This window comes from Schistocerca cancellata, chromosome 1 (genome assembly GCF_023864275.1).
Source record: "Schistocerca cancellata isolate TAMUIC-IGC-003103 chromosome 1, iqSchCanc2.1, whole genome shotgun sequence".
NCBI classification, from domain to species: Eukaryota; Metazoa; Arthropoda; class Insecta; order Orthoptera; family Acrididae; genus Schistocerca; species Schistocerca cancellata.
Window position 1 is genome coordinate 460,864,395 of NC_064626.1, and position 22,854 is coordinate 460,887,248.

At 45.5% G+C, this 22,854-nt stretch overlaps 1 protein-coding gene across 1 annotated transcript in view; it reads right to left on the reverse strand.

Moving 5' to 3' along the window:
* LOC126177043 (carboxylesterase 4A-like) overlaps positions 1-22,854 on the reverse strand; it is a 388,219-nt gene that overhangs the window by 233,265 nt on the left and 132,100 nt on the right. The window contains exons 2-4 of the mRNA XM_049924282.1: positions 13,405-13,613; positions 8,876-8,965; positions 6,564-6,704 (exon numbers count right to left, since the gene is read on the reverse strand). Of these exons, the coding sequence (XP_049780239.1) occupies positions 6,564-6,704; positions 8,876-8,965; positions 13,405-13,542 (369 nt within the window). The 5' untranslated portion in view covers positions 13,543-13,613. The remainder of the gene's footprint in view (positions 1-6,563; positions 6,705-8,875; positions 8,966-13,404; positions 13,614-22,854) is intronic.

Sequence of the window (22,854 nt, forward strand, 5' to 3'; positions counted from 1 at the left end):
TTCGCTGGGAAATCTAACGAAGTCACACATACGATCGCTGTCTCATGGGGCCCAGCAATGAACTTCCTTCGTCCGTATACCATCCATTCGCCTGGCTGCATGTTCCGCCCGCCTCTAGTACGTATTCTTTACGGTCGTAGTTAGACTTTCCACTCCAGGCTGCTACCTGAACCATTAATTTGTTTCTGTGTCTCCCGCTCAATGACTCTGTAGCTTGCGGTGCTACTTTTGGATGGTTTTCGCACCGAGCGTCACTGTTTCAGTACCGTAGCCAAAACCGGTAATACACCCTGACTGTAAGATTCTCTGTTCAGACTCATCGGCAGCTCAGTTACGAAAACTGTATTACATACCACGAAACACGCCCCGTCCCTAGTCAGTCATTCTTTGCGTCACCCGTAACACGTTTAATCAAGAGGAGAGAAGACGTCGACTCTTCACATTGTCTGCTGTTAAGGTTAACGAGCAGGCAATCCATTTTTGTTTCATCACAACGAGATTCATCAAGACGGGAAGTGGCATATTTTCATCGTTCAGAGAGAGAGAGAGAGAGAGAGAGAGTGTGTTTTATACGCCACCTAATTAAAAAAAATGAAGCACATATACAAAGTGGACAATAATAAAACCGACAAACTGCAGGGACGGATTACTGACTGCAAATGGAGAAGAAAAAGGTCCAATGCAACGACACAAATATCATTACCACCTTGTATAAAGTGTTTCATTTCAACAATATAGAATTCTCGCTATTACGAGTATTAGCGGCCGGCCGTTGTGGCCGAGCGGTTCTAGGCGCTTCAGTCTGGAATCGCGCTGCTGCTAAGGTCGCAGGTTCGAAACCTGCCTCGGGCTTGGATGTGTGTGATTTCCTTAGGTTAGTGTTTAAGTAGTTCTAAGTCTAGGGGACTGATGACCTCAGATGTTAAGTCCCACAGTGCTTAGAGCCATTTTTGAACCAGTATTAGTGGTGCATATATAGATAACAATGTACTATACTAAGACAGTGAGGCGCCAGAGCAAGCACCGTCCACTTCTGGCATCCAATGGCAACAGTGATAAACTGAGCACTGTACGGTGCTGCCGCCAGAAAGATAAATGAGCCATTATGAAACATAGATACATTTTTGAACTTTACTGTTTAAATAATGGCTTAGGTATTGTTACATGTATTTTGTAAAACTACTTTTATCAAATGGCTCTGAGCACTATGGGACTTAACATCTATGGTCATCAGTCCCCTAGAACTTAGAACTACTTAAACCTAACTAACCTAAGGACAGCACACAACACCCAGCCATCACGAGGCAGAGAAAATCTCTGACCCCGCCGGGAATCGAACCCGGGAACCCGGGCGTGGGAAGCGAGAACGCTACCGCACGACCACGAGATGCGGGCCTACTTTTATCATTCTAATTGTCATCGACTTATGTAAACACAAATGTACAAGGTCATGACTTTAGTTTTAAGACATAATCAGTTAGGACTTCCCCGCGGAGGGGTTTTGGCTGCAAAATCACCGCCTTTTTATCGTCTATAGCATGCTCTAAGTGGAAGTGGAAGACCGTCTCGAGTTACGTGCGAAAAGGTGAACATGTATATTATGTTGCGGTGGAAAATTGAACATAATTGTTACAAAAGCCTCGAATGGACGGCATAAAGCTGCTACTATTAATTCTGCCGTGTTTTAAGCATCTGTTACCCAAGGAAGAAGAAAGGAATAAGAGCTCTCTATATATTTTGTGGGCTGGATTGAAGCTGTATGGTGGCTTACGGCATATATTACAATGCAGCAAGACCTATTATGCTGGCCAAGTATGACGATGGAAAGCACTCCGACATCTAAGCTGAAAATTCATTATACTGTATCAATTCCCGTAAGAAGCGATAAGCAGTGTTCGTCACCTGTGAAGAGACTAAAGCATAATTTTTACTGATGTAGTTTAGTGTATCATACTAGGATGACATGTTGTAAAAGTCATGATCTTCTTTCTTTTTGTGAATATAGTTAAGCTGTTTATAAATACACTCCTGGAAATGGAAAAAAGAACACATTGACACCGGTGTGTCAGACCTACCATACTTGCTCCGGACACTGCGAGAGGGCTGTACAAGCAATGATCACACGCACGGCACAGCGGACACACCAGGAACCGCGGTGTTGGCCGTCGAATGGCGCTAGCTGCGCAGCATTTGTGCACCGCCGCCGTCAGTGTCAGCCAGTTTGCCGTGGCATACGGAGCTCCATCGCAGTCTTTAACACTGTTAGCATGCCGCGACAGCGTGGACGTGAACCGTATGTGCAGTTGACGGACTTTGAGCGAGGGCGTATAGTGGGCATGCGGGAGGCCGGGTGGACGTACCGCCGAATTGCTCAACACGTGGGGCGTGAGGTCTCCACAGTACATCGATGTTGTCGCCAGTGGTCGGCGGAAGGTGCACGTGCCCGTCGACCTGGGACCGGACCGCAGCGACGCACGGATGCACGCCAAGACCGTAGGATCCTACGCAGTGCCGTAGGGGACCGCACCGCCACTTCCCAGCAAATTAGGGACACTGTTGCTCCTGGGGTATCGGCGAGGACCATTCGCAACCGTCTCCATGAAGCTGGGCTACGGTCCCGCACACCGTTAGGCCGTCTTCCGCTCACGCCCCAACATCGTGCAGCCCGCCTCCAGTGGTGTCGCGACAGGCGTGAATGGAGGGACGAATGGAGACGTGTCGTCTTCAGCGATGAGAGTCGCTTCTGCCTTGGTGCCAATGATGGTCGTATGCGTGTTTGGCGCCGTGCAGGTGAGCGCCACAATCAGGACTGCATACGACCGAGGCACACAGGGCCAACACCCGGCATCATGGTGTGGGGAGCGATCTCCTACACTGGCCGTACACCACTGGTGATCGTCGAGGGGACACTGAATAGTGCACGGTACATCCAAACCGTCATCGAACCCATCTTTCTACCATTCCTAGACCGGCAAGGGAACTTGCTGTTCCAATAGGACAATGCACGTCCGCATGTATCCCGTGCCACCCAACGTGCTCTAGAAGGTGTAAGTCAACTACCCTGGCCAGCAAGATCTCCGGATCTGTCCCCCATTGAGCATGTTTGTGACTGGATGAAGCGTCGTCTCACGCGGTCTGCACGTCCAGCACGAACGCTGGTCCAACTGATGCGCCAGGTGGAAATGGCATGGCAAGCCGTTCCACAGGACTACATCCAGCATCTCTACGATCGTCTCCATGGGAGAATAGCAGCCTGCATTGCTGCGAAAGGTGGATACACACTGTACTAGTGCCGACATTGTGCATGCTCTGTTGCCTGTGTCTATGTGCCTGTGGTTCTGTCAGTGTGATCATGTGATGTATCTGACTCCAGGAATGTGTCAATAAAGTTTCCCCTTCCTGGGACAATGAATTCACGGTGTTCTTATTTCAATTTCCAGGAGTGTATAACATGTTCTCAATTACTATTATTGGCATAATTGAATAAAACATCGTAGTGTTGCCAGAGAATCTTTACCAGCTATTTTGCTATAAATATTACTACAAAATGGAAGCAGTGTTGCAGAAGAAGACAGCAAATGGCACTGTGCAATTTTACTTACCTACACCAGCCACTGTGGTGGCACTTCAGTCTACACGATTTCATAAATTTATTTGCATGTGACGAAAGTAACTTCCAGTTAGATAAAGGACAGGATACAGTGTTTTTTGTTCAATGAAAGTGTAATCACATCATTGCAGGCTTCTTTCGACGTAAAGTTTTAATAATAGTAATTACAAAGCACATTTCTGTACAGAGTGATCAAAATCGAACGAGGTGGCGCAGTGGTTAGCACACTGGACTCGCATTTGGGAGGACGACGGTTCAATCCCGCGTCCGGCCATCCTGATTTAGGTTTTCCGTGATTTCCCTAAATCGCTCCAGGCAAATGCCCGGATGGTTCCTTTGAAAGGGCGCGGCCGACTTCCTTCCCTAATCCAATGAAACCGATGACCTCGCTGTTTGGTCTCTTCCCCCAAACAACCCCAGAGTGATCAAATATTGTAAAGTAATACGAAAGCAATAATTACTAGGCACACTACTAATAAAAGCACCACCGCAGTAGCCAAGCATCTTCAATGCTTACCAGGTTATTTTCACTGAATATATCACTATAGATTTGTTTATAATTGTATCATGTTATGGATATCGAATGGTATCACGTTTACAACAGAGGTGTTCTGTGCAGATAAAAGTATTCTTTTTCCCGCCAATTAACTCGGTTCATGCATGGTGTCCATGTGAGTCATTTGCAGTGTAACATCGTCATGTCAAAGTATTGCCCATTAAAATTTATGCCATCCTCTTCAGTGTTTTTAATAACGTTAATTTGTCGGTTCCGTTAATCAGAATTCTATTTAGGTGGTAAGATACAAGCTCTGCATTCCAGAGAGAGATCAATAAAGTGAATGCCGATTACTTACTACAAGCGAGTTTCCGCCCTCAGATATTTACGAGTATGTTCAATTATAGGCTAATACGTATCCATATTAGCATAAACTGGATGGGGCATCGCACTATGAATGTATGTCCAGAAATGCATCGTTGCCATGATAGATTGCGCTGACAAATGACAGTTCCTCTGCCGACGTGCCTTGTGCTCCTTGTGTGTTGCAAGCTGTGTGATGGACACAGCGCACTATAAGCAGCAGAATGGTCCGGTATTCATGTTGGGAAAAAGCCGAGGTGGTGTTTGAGTACGGCCAAGCAGATGGACACGGTCGGGAGGCAGAACGGCTATCCCCACAGACACCAACCACATCACACAACATTTCAAGCCTTTTTTGGTCGTTTACCCGGTCATATAAATCCGTCTCTGCAATTTGTCGGTTTTACTAATGATCACCCGGCATAAATGATTAGAGCTGCAATTTTCTGTGACAGGTTGAATAGCCACCAGGATGCATTAGTGTCTGTATGCCCAACTTTTCAAAGATGGTTGCGGGACTCGGCTGTTCGGTACAGGATGTCAAATGAAACACCTTTCAGTTGTCTAGTTTCCAAACTTATTTTATTTGGCTACCAGTTTCTGCGATATACTATACCATCTTCAGGCCCCTGATCGACGTATGGAAAGACTCCACCTCGGTTCTGGTCAAAACAGGGACCAGCAATATTGGTATTAGTAGATGGTGGTTGAAGTGATCGCTAAAGCAAGCACAAATCTGCTAATACCAGTAATGCTGTGCCCTGTTTGGACCAGAACCGAGGTGAACTCTTTCTACACGTCCGTCAGTCAGGAGCCTGAAGATGTCGTAGTAAATCGCCGAGACTGGTAGCCAAATAAAATAAGTTTGGAAACTAGATGACTGAAAGATGTTTCATTTGACATTCAGAATGCATTAGTGGTTTTCGTGTTTAGTATACGAGTAGCTACTGCGCCCGGTATGGTATGTATGGCGTGTGAACAGTGCAGATGTTGAGTGAGAAACGTTATCACCAATTGATAGTTTTTGAAAGGAGCCTTATGATGGGTCTCCGTGTGGCCGGCAGGTCGAATCGTGGAATATCCAGATTTGTGACGCATTCATGTGTGGCAGTGCCCCTTTGTCGGACTTCATTGGAACATGAGGGCGGGCATACTCATCGTCAAGGTTCGGGTCGACTACGTTTCACCGCCACAACGGTGGATCGCCTAATTGTACACCAAGTGTACCGTGACCCCTAAACATACGGGAGTGCCATCTGAGAACAAGTAATCGACTCTCCGCAACATTGTGTGCCAGCGTTTCTCCTCACATGTTACCTATTATGTGACAGTTTCGTGGCGCCATTTTTCAGCAGCACAATGCTCGTCCACACATGGCACATATCTCTACGAACAGTCTGCTTGATGTTGAGGTTCTGCCGTGGCCAGTGAGATCTCTAGAACATGTGACTAGCTCAGACATCTACTCTGTCCCAGTACCAGCATCCATGGTATCAAGGACCAGTTACAACAGCTGTGGATCAGTCTCAGGAAAGGACACAACTGCTTTATGGTACCCTTCCCAAACAAATTAGTATATGCATCCAGGCCAGAGGGAGCGAACGTAGTACTGGTAAGTGGGCCCATACTACCAAATTCTTGGAAAATTTGACTTGAGATTGTAAACTCTGAAATACAGTCACGAACACTCTCAACCTGGGAAGTTTCATTTCGTTTCCTCCTCCCCTTCTGGATGCTGCACTGTTTCTTAGTCAGGTGGCGTATATTACAGTTTGTTTTGTGACAGAGAGGAGAGGGAGAGAGAGGAGGGGAGAAGGATGAGGAGGAAGGTAGAGAGAGAGAGAGAGAGAGAGAGAGAGAGAGAGAGAGAGAAGAAAGAGAGAGGCGCCTGCTATAATTAGTAAGAAGATAATTTAATCTAAATAGTTTCTAACTCTATTATCAAGCTAACAAGTAACGCGGAGATTGACGGAATAATTGGAGCAACGGCGAACTTCGCTGAAGTCATAGGCAAAAAATGATTGCAGACACTTTACATCCCAGTGGCACTGACTGTGCAAATTGCATACAAAAGACGGAATTTACGGTACTCACTTCTGGTACCCAGACGTTGAGGGTGAGGCAGTCCTCACTGTAGGGCGCCAGCGGTGGTCCCGGCGCCGGCAGCTGCGGACAGGGGGGCCCGTAGCGGCCAGCCAACAGCGTGCCGTTCCAGCCGGCGTGCGGCGTCGGTGGCTGCAACACCACCTCACACTGTACCGAACTATTTTATACACACTAGAACTTCACTGACATTTATTTCCGATCCCACCTGTTGAAGAAAGACAAGTCAGCCGGTGAGTTCTGGGAATAGCATAGATTTCTTCGAATGAAACAACGAGTTCACTGTTAGCATTCACTATTTATCTACTTCTACATCATGAGACGGATTTATGTGGAATAACATCACATGTCAGTGCCATATTACGACTTTGGAATAATCTGTGGCATTGCTTGCAGTTATCATAGTCTCCTTTCCCTGTCGTCATTCATGACGTACACCGTCGCTATTTGTAAACAATGATGGAACAAAGATCTTTTTCCCAAAGTGTTTACAAAATGTGTTGCTGTATGTGATGTATCACGACAGGGAAAACATCCTGTGACCATTGGAGGCAGTGCCAACGATTACTCCAGAGCCGTAATACAGCACTTAAATGTGCTATTAATCCACGTAAGTCCATTTCATGATGATGGGTTGAACCTTCGAAACGCGTTCTGGAAAGAAACAAACAGTGACTGGTAACAGTAAACTTGTTGTTTCATCCCGATACCAATAACTCTAACGGTTAAGCCTAGCCAAAAATGTTCGCATTTAAAGAAAATTCTTACCGATGTCAAGTACGATCCGCTGTTAGATACTGTTCGCACTAAATGATCTTATCTGAGGAAATCAAAAGAATACATTGACGTGGTACAACATTTGAAGAAAGGCTCTACAACAGATTCCAAAATCAAGACCACGTTCAATGTTAAAGACTTTTGGGGCGTATCAAAAATCCCACATTCCTTCTTTTTTGTCTATAACCAACACGTAATACTTTGAACTTGCCTGTCTACATGTCATTAATGATGTCTTAGGCATGTTCCTATATCGTGTGGATGACTACGTTGGGTGCGTGTACAGTTTAATGTGGTGTCCTTATTACTATCGACTAGTAAGTAAATTAAAATTGTCCACAACTCAAAGGTTGGTTTCAATATCACAATGCTTTACTAGGCATGGCTGTATTGGAAGTGGTACGCCCTTGCCTTCATCCAACCTTTGACCTGACTTACCCAGTTATTTATAGGGAGATGTTCAGTTTTATACAGACTCTGATTCACTGGGCAACGTGGCATTTTTCATGTTAACAGAACATTACCATAGGTGAAAGAAGAGATACAAGTGTAAAGCTAAGGCGTTCTAGCCCAGATAGGCCATTCGGGACCGACCGACGGCCGTGTCATGCTCAACGAGAGTCGTCAAGGTGAGCAGGTGCGTGAGGTCTGCTCACCGCCCTCGTGACTGTGGTCAGCTTTGCAGAGCTGGGAGCAACTACTTCTCATCACGTAGCTCCTCAGTTGGCAACACGAGGCTGAGTGAATTCCGTTACAGTTCTCCCATCAAGGAAAAATCGCTGGCAGTAAAGGGAATTAAACCCGAGTGCTCCGCGTGGCAGTCAAGTACGTTGAACACTCAGCTTCGGAGGCCGACGAGAGAAGCGGTAGGTAGCAGAAAAAAAAAATCACAATCAAAACTCGGACGTTTATGTAGGTAGTCTGACACCTGCCGACTGTGCGCCCGAACTACAAATGGGTATTTATGCAGAGAAATAAAGGAAAAGTGGTGAGACGTATGGCAGCATATCTTCTAATCCACTCAAACAGCACCAAGAAAGCCGTCGGACTTATGGGCCTTATCTGACGGATGGATCAACATCAGTAGTAACACTTATTCAGACAGCTGACACGACACTAGTGCACATCCTGTTGATCAAACACTGCCCGCCACCAGCTCTCATTCTCCGACCGGCCAAATATTATAGATTCACGTTTCTTCAGGCACGAAAACCAGTGATGAGAGCTGCCACGAAAACAGTGTTAGATATGTAGACATTGTGTTAGTCCTAGTATGTACGTCATCACATAAAATACAAGTTTCGTGACATTGACGTCACATGAAGCAGATTTTTACAATAATGTGCCTGCACATTTTATAGCATTAATATGGCAGTCATTTGATCACTCACCCATTGTGCTGCATTTCTTTCTGTCCAGTAGGGTATAAAAACATTAAACTCTACTATTTAACAGAATATTACAATTTTTTCAGAAGTCTGCTGCTACAGGCAGGGAGGCCATCATTTGTATAGTATGAAACTTACCGCAAATCGAAGCTCTCCGACGGGAGGGATGGCGTACGGTATCCCAAGGTAGGCGCTGATTGGTCGCCGGCTTTCGGTGATCACTTTTATCTGCGGACAGGCGAGAATGCAAACAACCTTAGTATTGGATTTAAACTACACGGAACTTGTTCGCTATTGTTAAGTTGAACTATGGTCCTTCGATTAATTTACCTTTAATAGTGAACTTCTAGTAAGAATTTTGGAATGTACAGACATGAAATTTGATAGGCACGCATTTCCCTTACAATAAACGACAAAAATGTATATGGAAGTTGCAGATTATTTGTTGATCTTATTTCAGTTTATTTCTATCAACCCTGGATTGAGCACATTAAGACTTTCATGAGGTATCATAAATACTATAGAATGTGTAATATGACAGTTAACTTTCCAGTTGTGCCAGCTGCTGAACAAGTAAGACACGTGACTGATAGTTCGTTGCATTCCTGTGACACTCGTTTCTCTTTTGGCTGTAGGAGAGTGATGCTGATCATCTGTATGGTACAGTAGTAGCTTTAAAGGAAGAAGAGAAAAGTAAAGAATTGGAGAACCTCGTTCCAACATATGTTGTAGAGGGCGTGGACTGAAGCATCATGCGATGGAACACATTGCCAATGTTGTTCAGTTTCTGTTCTCGTGTAGCATGTCATGTGCGAGTATCTTGATTCGTAAATAACTCCCTTTCCAGCTAAAGTCCCCATTGTACTCCTTTGATACTAACAAAATCGAAGTACTTATCTTTAAATGTGTTCTCCATTTACCATTAATTTCAAAACTAACTGACATAGAGTGGACGAATTTCTAACTTCCTGCCTACCGAAAAACATTTCCGATTTACCTTAAATATTTCCAATTCATACAGTGGATAGAGCTGTCATATCCGCTGCCAGATTCTGGTTTGACTGCAGACATGAACGCTGTTCTATGGTATAAGGAAACCAACAATAACATCCATTATCACCATGTAATCACAATCAACATTTACACTGATTGAAATCACTAGTTCGACTTGTCGATATGAGTTGTAGACAGCATCACCCCTATAAGCCAAGGCGATATATCCAGAATGAGATTTTCACTCTGCAGCGGAGTGTGCGCTGACATGAAACTTTCTAGCAGATTAAAACTGTGTGCCGGACCGAGACTCGAACTCGGGACCTATGCCTTTCGCGGGAAAGTGCTCTACCAACTGAGCTACCGAAGCACGACTCACGCCCTGTCCTCACAGCTTTACTTCTGCCTGTACCTCGTCTCCTACATTCCAAACTTTACAGAAGCTCTCCTGCGAATCTTGCAGAACTAGCACTCCTGAAGGAAAGGATATTGCGGAGACATGGCTTAGACACAGCCTTGGGGATATTTCCAGAATGAGATTTTCACTCTGCAGCGGAGTGTGCGCTGATATGAAACTTCCTAGCAGATTAAAACTGTGTGCCGGACCGAGACTCGAAAGCTGTGAGGACGGGGTGTGAGTCGTGCTTGGGTAGCTCAGTTGGTAGAGCACTTGCCCGCGAAAAGCACAGGTCCCGAGTACAAGGCGATATAATTTAGGTATTTGAATATCACTTCAATAGCTTTCCGGCTTCTACCTTTTCCCCCATCGTCTTCCAAGAAAAGCAAAAACGGGAAATATATTCAAATTATGTGCACGCTATCACCACAGTGTGGAGTTCGCTCTTTACGTAAGCTGTCGAATTCAGACGCTTGCTGAAACTCGAGCTACATGTCGCGATTTTCCACTCGCACTAACTTCACTAATAAGCAAACTCTTCTATTGGTAGCATTCCCCTTTCTGATTGCATCGCATTCTAGCATCCCAGAACAAGACATCTATCTCTTTTCACTTGATCCCTCTACCCATTTCGACTAAAAAAGGTATACGCCGTCAATGCCTTTCAATGTATGAAAAAGTGGCAGAAAGTGCTGCACAGAAACAGTGGACTGATTAAAGTTCTAAAAACGAACCTACTGGACGTGCACAATATCCCAAAATATTGTACCCAAAATGAACGCATGATTGTAAGCGAAGTTGCTGTGGGTGTAACCCAGCACTGGGGGAATACTATTCGATTCACTAATGTACTGCTTTTTATTTTTGTGTTTGTTAGGTTTCGTCTGTTTGTAGTATTATTTACTGCTTCAAAAAGTAACTTTTAAACTTCGAACCTTCATTATTCACTTCACAGAAAAAACTCGAAATTTCATCTGTGCTTCCGACACGAATTTAAAGTGAGAAAAGAAACATTGTACTTCGTTTCAGAGTTTCAAAATCCACTTCTATCGGTCAGCGTGACCGAACTGAATCACCTGTATGTCGCTCCATTGTTACTCAAAGATCCACGTGTCGCGTAAAATCTCTCCTACGTCGACTCTCTCCAAGTCCGAACCTTTTATTTCTGGACGCTTCACACCACACCACCAAAATTTTTCGCATATTGGTTTTAATTTCCTTTCACGTACCAGTCTACAGACAAATTATATTCAGTGCAACACAGCATATAGTAGCTGGCTTTACTTGAACTTAGACCTGTATTTTCTTTTGAAATATACCAGTTTGTCAATAAATACTGAAGTTACATTACAAGCCACTAACACGGGAGGCACTTTCTGAAAGTATTAGTGGAAAATACGAATTTGTTATGTGAGAAGCCAGATGAAGTAGAGGATAGGCCTTCGTCGGTTTGTCGAAAGCGAAAATTCTGCTAACGTCTAATTTTATCCATAAGTAGACGGAAACGGGGTGGCGACTGTAATCTAAGAGAATATTTCAGTGCAATAACATTAAAATAGGATCACATTAAAAGTGAAGGTTTAAGGAAGGGCAAGCTTCCATCTTTAGATATCATCACAATCGGACGAGAATTCCTCATCGAATAAAACCGTTCATAAATTAAAAGTTCACACTGTCTGCAAGTATTTACCCTTTTTAGTTTTATTGTTTGGCAGTTCATCTTCCTGTCGCCCTTTCTCTCTCTCTCTCTCTCTCTCTCTCTCTCTCTCTCTCTCTCTCTCTCTCTATATATATATATATATATATATATATATATATATATATATATATATATATAGGTGAAACCATTCTGGAAACTGTCCTGGAAGAGACTGATTACGAAGCTCGTCGTCACAAAATGGAAGCAGCTTTAAGGGTTACAAAAATCATACACTTAAAATTCATCTCAAAATACACCAAACTGAGATACTACAGCACAGTCATAAAACTGAAGTGTCTTTATGAGATTGAAATATTTTAAACAGAAACCAAAAAGATAGAAAGACGAGCAATCAGGAAAATTTTATGTACAAATTATACTGAAGAAGGAACGTACAGACTAAGAGCAAATAAAGAAACTGGGAAGTTTACTAATATTTATTCGGAAACGAAAAAACTAAAGGCTATAATCATATTAAAAGAATATAAGCAACGAAGTTAACTAGACGGACTGTGGATTTGTATGAAATCAGCAGTAAATGAAATAATGAAACAGATCGGTGCAGTAAAAGAAGACCTGAACGAGTCAGGAATAACTCACACAAACAAGAAAGAAAAAGTTTTTGTCGGAAAACTCACGACTGAAGAGATGGTCTGTCAGAAAAACCAGAGACCTGAACAGCTTGGACGGACGAGCAGAAAAAGAGCCATTCTGAGAGAATCAAAGTAATATGGGCACCAAGCCCGCCCGGGTGGTCGCGCGGTCTAACGCACGGCTTTCCGGGCGGGAAAGAGCGCCTAGTCCCCGCCACAATTCCGCCCGGATGATTTGTGTCGAGGTGCGGTGAGCCGGCCAGTCTGTGGATGGTTTTTAGGCGGTTTTCCATGTGCCTTGGCGAATGCGGGATGGTTACCGTTATTCCGCCTCAGTTACACTATGTCGGCGATTGCTGCGCAAACAAGTTCTCCACGTATGCGTACACCGCCATTACTCTACCGCGCAAACATAGGGGTTACACTCGTCTGGTGTGAGACGTTCCCTGGGGGGTCCAACAGGGGCCGAACCGCACAATAACCTTGGGTTCAGTGTGGGGCGGCGGAGGGTTGAAGTGGACTGCGTTAGTCGTCGTGGGGTTGTGGACCACCGCGGCTGCTGCGGGGACGGAGCCTCTCCATCGTTTCTAGGTTTCCGGTTAGCATACAATACAATACAATACAATATGGGCACCAAGAAGATTTGAAACAAAACCCCGGAAATGAGGATTGTTGCACATCGCGTGATCCAGTAGGGCTTCAAAGTGAAAAACATGGTTATACATACATGGTCCAGGCTCATTAATGTGACCGCCGCCTACTTCCCGCGTCGTTGTGCAATAACCTCTCACAGACGGCCGGTGACTGCAGTAGCAGTGAAAGGTATGTAAAGTGCGTATCCATGTCTTCTCTTTTAGCTCTTCGTTCACAGAGTAACAATTACGACATGCCAAGTAAAGGCTCTGGGTTTGCAGCCATTCAGAGAGGAAGCTGGCCGTCGCGCTGGAGACGCAGCAGGAGCGGCTGTGGCCCCCCGTGCACTCACCCCGGAGACGACGCCCTGTCGCAGCAGCACCCCCGGCTCCTGCGTCACGACCGCCAGCGCCGGACCTGACCCCACCGCCAGGCACAGCCACAACCGCAGCCACAGCGCCAGCCAGCACGCCGCGCACTCAGCCGCCATCGCACATCGCTGCTTCTTTGAGTCTGCCGTAGTTGGGGCACCAACGCGCACTATCACTCAGCAACCGGACTCTGTAAAGAATAAATGTTAAAGAAATTTTTAAGAGGGCAGGTAAGACAGCTATGACGTGTAAGCACACCAGACAAGTATTTCCGGGGTTTCAGAAGAAGACTGTGCGAAACCTACACGACATACAGAAAAATAACATATACTACTGGCCGTTAAAATTGTTACAGCACGAAGATGACGTGCTACAGACGCGAAATTTAACCGACAGGGAGAAGATGCTGTGATATGCAAATGATTAGCTTTTCAGAGCATTCACACAAGGTTGGCGCCGGTGGTGACACCTACAACGTGCTGACATGAGGAAAGTTTCTAACCGATTTCTCATACACAAACAGCAGTTGACCGGTGTTGCCTGATGAACCGTTGTGATGCCTCGTGTAAGGAGGAGAAATTCGTGCCATCACGTTTCCTACTTTGATAAAGGTCGGATTGTAGCCTATCGCGATTGCGGATATCGTATCGCGACATTGCTGCACGCGTTGGTCGAGATCCAATTGCTGTTAGCAGAATATGGAATCGGTGGGTTCAGGAGGGTAATACGGAACGCCGTGCTGGATACCAACGGCCTCGTATCACTAGCAGTCGAGAAGACAGGCATCTTATCCGCATGGCTGTAACGGATCGTGCAGCCACGTCTCGATCCCTGAGTCAACAGACGGGGACGTGTGCAAGACAACAACCATCTGCACGAACAGTTCGACGACGTTTGCAGCAGCATGGACTATCAGCTCATAGACCGTGGCTGCGGTTACCCTTGACGCTGCATCACAGACAGGAGCGCCTGCGATGGTGTACTCAACGACGAACCTGGGTGCACGAATGGGAAAATGTCATTTTTTCGGATGAATCCAGGTTCTGTTTACAGCATCATGATGGTCGCATCTGTGTTTGGCGACATCGCGATGAATGCACATTGGAAGTGTGTATTCGTTATCACCATACTGGCGTATCACCCGGCGTGATGGTATGGGGGGCCGTTGGTTACATGTCTCGGTCACCTCTTGTTCGCATTGACGGCACTTTGAACAGTGGACGTTACATTTCAGATGTGTTGCGGCCCGTGGCTCTACCCTTCATTCGATCCCTGCAAAACCCTACATTTCAGCAGGATAATACACGACCGCATGTTGGATACAGAAAATGTTCGACTGCTGCCCTGGCCAGCACATTCTCCAGATCTCTCACCAACTTAAAACGTCTGGTCAATGGTGGCCGAGCAACTGGCTCGTCACAATACGCCAGTCACTACTCTTGATGAACTGTGGTATCGTGTTGAAGCTGCATGGGCAGCTGTACCTGTACACGCCATCCAAGCTCTGTTTGACTCAATGCCCAGGAGTATCAAAACCATTATTACGGCCAGAGGTGGTTGTTCAGGATACTGATTTCTCAGCATCTATGCACCCAAATTGCGTGGAAATGTAATCCATGGCAGTTCAAGTATAATATATTTGTCCAATGAATACCCTTTTGTCATCTGCATTTCTTCTTGGTGTAGCAGTTTTATTGGCCAGTGGTGTATATCAATGGATGGAGCGTCTCTACACGTTCCCACGTTACAGGTGCCCAATACGGGCCTCGTTTACTCGAAAAATGTCAATACCTGTGTCTAAGTCATTGAAACTGCTGCTGGTGGCTCAACGACAGCAGCCTACTTGACTGGCACAGCCATGCGTCGTTTAAATATCTGGGCGTTATATTGCAAAGCGATATGAAATGTGAGTATTGTGGTAGGGAAGGCGAATGATCGACTTCGGTTTACTGGGAGAAATCTAGGGAAGTGTGATCATACCATGTAGGATTTTCACGCCCGGTATCGTTTTCATTTAAAAGTTCCGGGCTGATAGGTCGTGGTCGATGTATAAAACTCTCCCCTGACTTTTCCTTTCCGACTGCGGGAGACATCCTCCGAGTTAAAAACTGCAGTTCGCCGCTTTACCTTTGACGATATCTCCCGCAGTCGGAGACGAAACACCAAAGGAGAGTTTTATACATCGACCACGGCGTATCAGCCCGAGAGTTTTAAGTGATAGGGAAATGTGGTTCATTTGTAAAGGAGACCGCATATAGGATGCTAGTGCGACATATTCTGGAATACTGCTCGAGCGTTTTGGATCCGTACAAGGTCGGATTGAAGGAAAACATCGAAGCAATTCGTATACAGTTTGCTGGATTAATTACTGATAGGTTAGAGAAACATGCAACTGTAACGGAAATGCTTCGGCAACTCAAATGGGAATCTCTCGAGGGTAGGCGACACTCTTTTCAAGCTGTTGAGAAAATTTAGAGAACCGGCACTTGAAGCTCACTATGGAACGATTCTATTGCCTCGAACGTTCATTACGCGTAAAGCCCACGAAGAGAAGATACGAGAAATCATGACTCGTACGTAGACATATAGACAGCCGTGTTTCCTCATTTAATTTGCGATTAGAACAGGAAAGGGAATGACTAGTAGTGGAACAGGGTGTCCCCACGCGCCGTAATGTGGATCGCAAGAGTATATATGTAGATGTAGATGGTGGTTGCATATCTGCAGGCGCCAGTTACTTCGATGTGATAGTTCAGAGCCGATGATTTATCCGCATATTCTGACACGCTTGGCCCCTAGGTGTCTACTCTATAACTACAACAAGTCCTGTACAACAGATAAAAATTTGGACAGATGCTTTTTCCTGTGGTATGTGTCATTTTTCTGTGTGTATTGTAGGTTTCTCGTAGTTGTCTTCCCAAACCCTGGAGCTCCTTATGAATAATCTTGTGTTAGTCAACCTCTTAAAAGAGCATGGTCGTTGCTTTGCAGCACTGTAGATGTAGTAAAATTGGTATCAGACTGTTACGCGGTCCACTCTTGTTATGAATGTCTAAGTCATAAACAGAGCTAGCGTCCACGTATGCTACACACTGAGTGAATACCAATATCTACATCTACATCTACATATACATATATACCGCGCTAGCCACCAAACGGTGTATGGCGGAGGGCACCATTCGCGCCAAACTCGTATTCCCCCCCTCTCCCCCCTCTGTTCCACTCGCGGATCTCGCGGAGGAAAAACGAATGTTTGAACACCTCAGTACGGATTCTAATTTCCCTTATCATTGAATAGTGATCATTGCTCGATTTGAAAGTTTGTGGTAATAATACACTCCTGGAAATTGAAATAAGAACACCGTGAATTCATTGTCCCAGGAAGGGGAAACTTTATTGACACATTCCTGGGGTCAGATACATCACATGATCAAACTGACAGAACCACAGGCACATAAACACAGGCAACAGAGCATGCACAATGTCGGCACTAGTACAGTGTATATCCACCTTTCGCAGCAATGCAGGCTGCTATTCTCCCATGGAGACGATCGTAGAGATGCTGGATGTAGTCCTGTGGAACGGCTTGCCATGCCATTTCCATCTGGCGCCTCAGTTGGACCAGCGTTCGTGCTGGACGTGCAGACCGCGTGAGACGACGCTTCATCCAGTCCCAAACATGCTCAATGGGGGACAGATCCGGAGATCTTGCTGGCCAGGGTAGTTGACTTACACCTTCTAGAGCACGTTGGGTGGCACGGGATACATGCGGACGTGCATTGTCCTATTGGAACAGCAAGTTCCCTTGCCGGTCTAGGAATGGTAGAAAGATGGGTTCGATGACGGTTTGGATGTACCGTGCACTATTCAGTGTCCCCTCGACGATCACCAGTGGTGTACGGCCAGTGTAGGAGATCGCTCCCCACACCATGATGCCGGGTGTTGGCCCTGTGTGCCTCGGTCGTATGCAGTCCTGATTGTGGCGCTCACCTGCACGGCGCCAAACACGCATACGACCATCATTGGCACCAAGGCAGAAGCGACTCTCATCGCTGAAGACGACACGTCTCCATTCGTCCCTCCATTCACGCCTGTCGCGACACCACTGGAGGCGGGCTGCACGATGTTGGGGCGTGAGCGGAAGACGGCCTAACGGTGTGCGGGACCGTAGCCCAGCTTCATGGAGACGGTTGCGAATGGTCCTCGCCGATACCCCAGGAGCAACAGTGTCCCTAATTTGCTGGGAAGTGGCGGTGCGGTCCCCTACGGTCTTGGCGTGCATCCGTGCGTCGCTGCGGTCCGGTCCCAGGTCGACGGGCACGTGCACCTTCCGCCGACCACTGGCGACAACATCGATGTACTGTGGAGACCTCACGCCCCACGTGTTGAGCAATTCGGCGGTACGTCCACCCGGCCTCCCGCATGCCCACTATACGCCCTCGCTCAAAGTCCGTCAACTGCACATACGGTTCACGTCCACGCTGTCGCGGCATGCTACCAGTGTTAAAGACTGCGATGGAGCTCCGTATGCCACGGCAAACTGGCTGACACTGACGGCGGCGGTGCACAAATGCTGCGCAGCTAGCGCCATTCGACGGCCAACACCGCGGTTCCTGGTGTGTCCGCTGTGCCGTGCGTGTGATCATTGCTTGTACAGCCCTCTCGCAGTGTCCGGAGCAAGTATGGTGGGTCTGACACACCGGTGTCAATGTGTTCTTTTTTCCATTTCCAGGAGTGTATATGCTCTACATCCTCGGTGAAGATCGGATTTCGGAATTTAGTGAGCAGCCCCTTTCCTTTTAGCGCTCCGTCTATCTGCAAGTGTGTCCCACTTCAAACCTTGTATGAGATTTGTAACGTACTCGCGATGGTTAAATGTACCAGTCACGAATCGTACCGCTCTTCTTTGGACCTTCTCAATCTCCTGAATCAGACCCAACTGGTAAAAGCGTCCAGTACAGACGAACAATACTCAGACTGGACAAACTAACGTATTGTAAGATATTTCCTTTGTTGAAGGACTGCATCGCTTCAGGATTCTACCAATAAACTGCAATTTAGAGTTCGCCTTACCTGTTACTTGTGTAATGTGAAGATTCTATTTGAGATCATTTCGAATAGTCACACCCAGATACTTGCAAGATGTTACCGCTTCCAAAGAGTGGGCATTTATTTTGTACTCCTACATTAATGAGGATTTTAACCTTGTTATACGCATTAGGTTACACTTACTAATATTGAGCGATAACTGCCAGTCATTATACCACGCATTTATTTTCTGCGAATCCTCATTGATTTGCTCACAACTATCGTGTGATACTACTTTCCTGTAGACTACAGCATCATCGGTAAACAGTATAATGCCGCTGTCAGTACCATCAACCAGATCGTTTATGTAAATCGTAAAAAGCAGCGGACCTATTTCTCTGCCCAGGGGCACACCTGAAGTTACACTTGTTTCTGTTGAAGTCACCTTGTTCAGAACGACATACTGTTCCCTGTGTGTTACAAAACCTTCACTCCAACCGCATATGTCATCGGACAGACCGTAAGCGCGCACTTTTTGGAGCAAGCGACAGCGCAGGACTGAGTCGAACACCTTTCGAAAGTCGAGAAATATGGCATCAGCCTGGGAGCCGGTATCTAGAGCCTGTTGTACATCGTGCACAAAGAGGGCCAGCTGTGTCTCGCATGATCACTACTTCCTAAAACCGTGCTGGTTTCTGCAGATGAGCTTCTCAGAGTCTAGAAAGGTCATTATGCCTCAACACAAAATATGTTCCATGATTCTACAACAAATCGATGTCAGTGAAATTGGCCGGTAATTATGTGCATCCGATTTGCTACCCTTTTCATAGATTGCTATGACCTGGATGAATACCAATAGAGAAAACCAGAAAGGAAAGTAACATAGCCTGGTCGCATTACACATGGCAAAGTAAAAAGACTGCTTATATCAGAGAACAGAACTTTATTGTCAGCCCTGTGGACCTACATCTAAATCGACATCTACGTGAATACAGTGCGCAACGTCAATCACATAGCCTGCACCATACAAGGAACACACTGCGTATGGTCAGAGCAACTGTCATTCGTCAACGCCATCTACCGTGGTAACGATGCATTTTCGGACATAGGTTCGCAAGCCTTTTTTCTTCCACATCCAGTCAGGAATCCGTCCCTGCAGTTTGTCTTATTAATGTTCATGATTATCGTGCTGCGGACGGTCCCCTCTTCCAAGATGACAATAACCGCGTTGACCGCACGCAAACATCACTTGTTTGACGCACACTCAGGTACTTTATTGCACTTCGAATGGGACGCTAAACCACTCTATTTTAATCCCATAGAAATGTCTGGCATGATTGGGAATAGAAGTAAGAACGTAGGAATCAACATCCCCGCAATTTGGTTGCTAAACGGAATGTAATCATCAATGAGTGACAACAGCTGGGCTGGAGACAGTGCTACAGGGTGTTAGTGTGTTCGTATGAAGCCGATACTAGACGAAATAGGTTGCTAATAACGTCGTTCATCGACGATATTCAATAATCATTCATCGCAAAGCGTGATATATGAGTCCATGTAGGAACTTACCGCACAGCATAAAACGCATTTCAAAAGAAGGATGCAACAGCTGATGTACACTACTGCACTAATACTCTCCAGCCAGTCCAATGCTGCACTTAGGAAACTATGAAGGTCTATGTTTACATTTACAGACCTACACACTACATCAATTATGTTACTGGCATTCTCGGACAGAGTATGTCACCAATGACATCATCAACGTCATCAGTGACGTCATCAATGAGACATGGGAATAGAGGGGGCAAAAGGAGCGCAGGGCCATATTGTTAGTGGAGTTTGCCTACATCAGGGACAGGTATGCACTTAGGGGCAAACCTCTTGTTGTCCTTTGATTGACAGGTATTTAACCTATTGCTCTCCATTGGTTGACAGGTACTTAAACTATTGTTCCCCATATCCTCCCCCAGCCACCCCATCCCTCAGCCCCTGAGGAAACCTCCCCCCCCCCCCCCCTCGCTGCTACAGGTACAGTTCCAGGTCTGAGTTATTGGAATAGCCCTTCTCGCTGTGATCAATTTGATTGACTACATAATTACATTGATCAATTAATTAACCTCACACCTTCTGGTAAACCCCTTCCTCTCACGCCTTCCCTCCCGGAAATTGGCGGGAAAAGGACTCAGTTGATCGGTCATTTGGAGGGAATTCGATTGTAGTGTATAGAATATTGTTTAAACAATTTAGAAAATCTGGGAAATTTGTTTATTTAAACTATTTAGGGGATTCAAGGAAGTATACGGAATATAAGTAAATTGGTGGCTCTTTGGAGGAGAGGAAAGATCTCATAACAGAGAATTCAAGGGTATATTGTTTATACGTAAAAAAATCAGTTGGGGATAGGATTTCTCTTGCTCATTATTATCTGCTGTTTGGAAACATATAGGTCTTGTAAGAAGTGATGAAATGGGGCAAACATGTTGCATAACCTAATGTTCGGCTCTGTACTCTGAGTGTCTCAATCTAATGTTCGGCCCTTTGTCAACACTTAATCTATTATTCTGTTAAGTGGTTTTCCGTGTCACCCCCATTTCCTTAAGCTATTGTACCGCCTTTGATACCAAATTAAGTAATTTGTAATGTCCTCCCGCTATTTTCTAGTACATTTTCGAATTTCACATGCTTTCGACCGCCAATTCTGGCGAATTCTTCTTTGTCACCCACCCCCTTAAACTATTGTACTACGTTTTACTTCAAAATTATGCAAATTTACCTAGTGTTCTGCACTTAATCTGCTGTTCTACTACATGACACCCACTCACGCACATCCTCCCCTTAACTATTGTCCCACTAACACCACATTGATATAAAAATTTAGTGCAAATTAATGAAATCGATATTCTTCACATGTATGGGGTAGTTTTTTTTTTTAATTCGCAGCATCCTATTGGTCAGTGAAATCGATGGAATATAGTTTAAATAAAAGATCGCTAGTGAAAAACACACCCTGCCACCCGGCACCTGACACCTACGCCACTCACTCCGCGCGCACCCGCAGGAGTCGGGGTGTACCTGTGCCCCCTGCAAAGTGACAACGCAGTTGTCAGCTGCCGAGCCATGCACAGGTGTCCGTTCAGGTCCCGCAAGCATGAGGCGGAGTCATCCCTTTCATACTTGTCATCTGAGAGGTTCCTGTCGAAATATGTGTTCACTTAGGCAACGTTACTGGTGCGATGATGCAGTATAGGTTTTATCATGGATACTTGTATGCAACTGTAGAACCAAGACCGCTTGTGATGGTAATATGATTGTATTTTTTAACATCTGGCTTTTTGTAAGACGATTACACCTCTCTTTCTAAGGCACAGTGGTACCACTCGCAAGAAAAAGTTATGAGACATGTCCACCAATCGCTTATTTTCGATCAGTATTATTTCGTATGCACCAGTAATTAGTTATTAGCGATGTATTATACTTAGTAGCAGGGAATGCATGATAGGTTCGCCTTGCGCATCAGGCTTATAAAGTATGTGTTTGTGTTCCGAGATGTGCAAAGGAACTGACTATGTCCAGTCGTAAGGAAGGTATGGATTTCACGTGGAATACTGTGATAGGGAAGAGTACGTCAAGTCGTAAGAATGGTACAGATATTTCTATTGCCAGTACCACAGCCGTCAGCAGGGTGTATTTCCGATACTTTGCTCATTGTCGAATTTCGTTTCACTGAGGCCACAATGGTAGCATTTAATTGTAAGTATAGGTTCAAATATATATGTGGCCGATTTCGTAGGACGATTCTGTCTATGTTTGGTCGGCGCGGCAGCGGATGTGACCTGTGGCGGATATGATTCACGTTTCCCACTAACTGCAGGTCCGTCCGAATGGAGACGCCTGTTGGGATACAGGAATGTAGTTGACTTAACCATGTCGTCCTCTAGACGGCTGAACAGCAGACTAATACTTAGTATGTGTTGAACAACTTTCATGATGACATGGAATTTGAGAAAATTCAATATGGACATGTGTTTGCGCTGGACAATTATACCCTCCCATGTAAATTGTCCAATTGACTGCTTCTTCACATTTCTCATCTTTACTTGGTTGAGAGAAGATCGATTGTGGTGTGTGTTGAGTGCATCTAGCAGGTGAGAGACGGGTGGAGGACACGTTTGCTGGTTCTCTAGACATGAGAAACACGTTAGTTGACTTTGTAAATTATAAGGATGATTTGGAATCTGTTACAGCACAGACATCGATATTCGAGAGTGGGAATATCAGTTTCCTTCACTTTTTTCGAATTTTCACATTAACGCCTTCTCAGGCAGGATAAGTTTCTAGTTACTCAATGGCTCACAATGATTTCTTAATTATGGGAAAACTGTGTGATCTGGGTGGTGGACGCT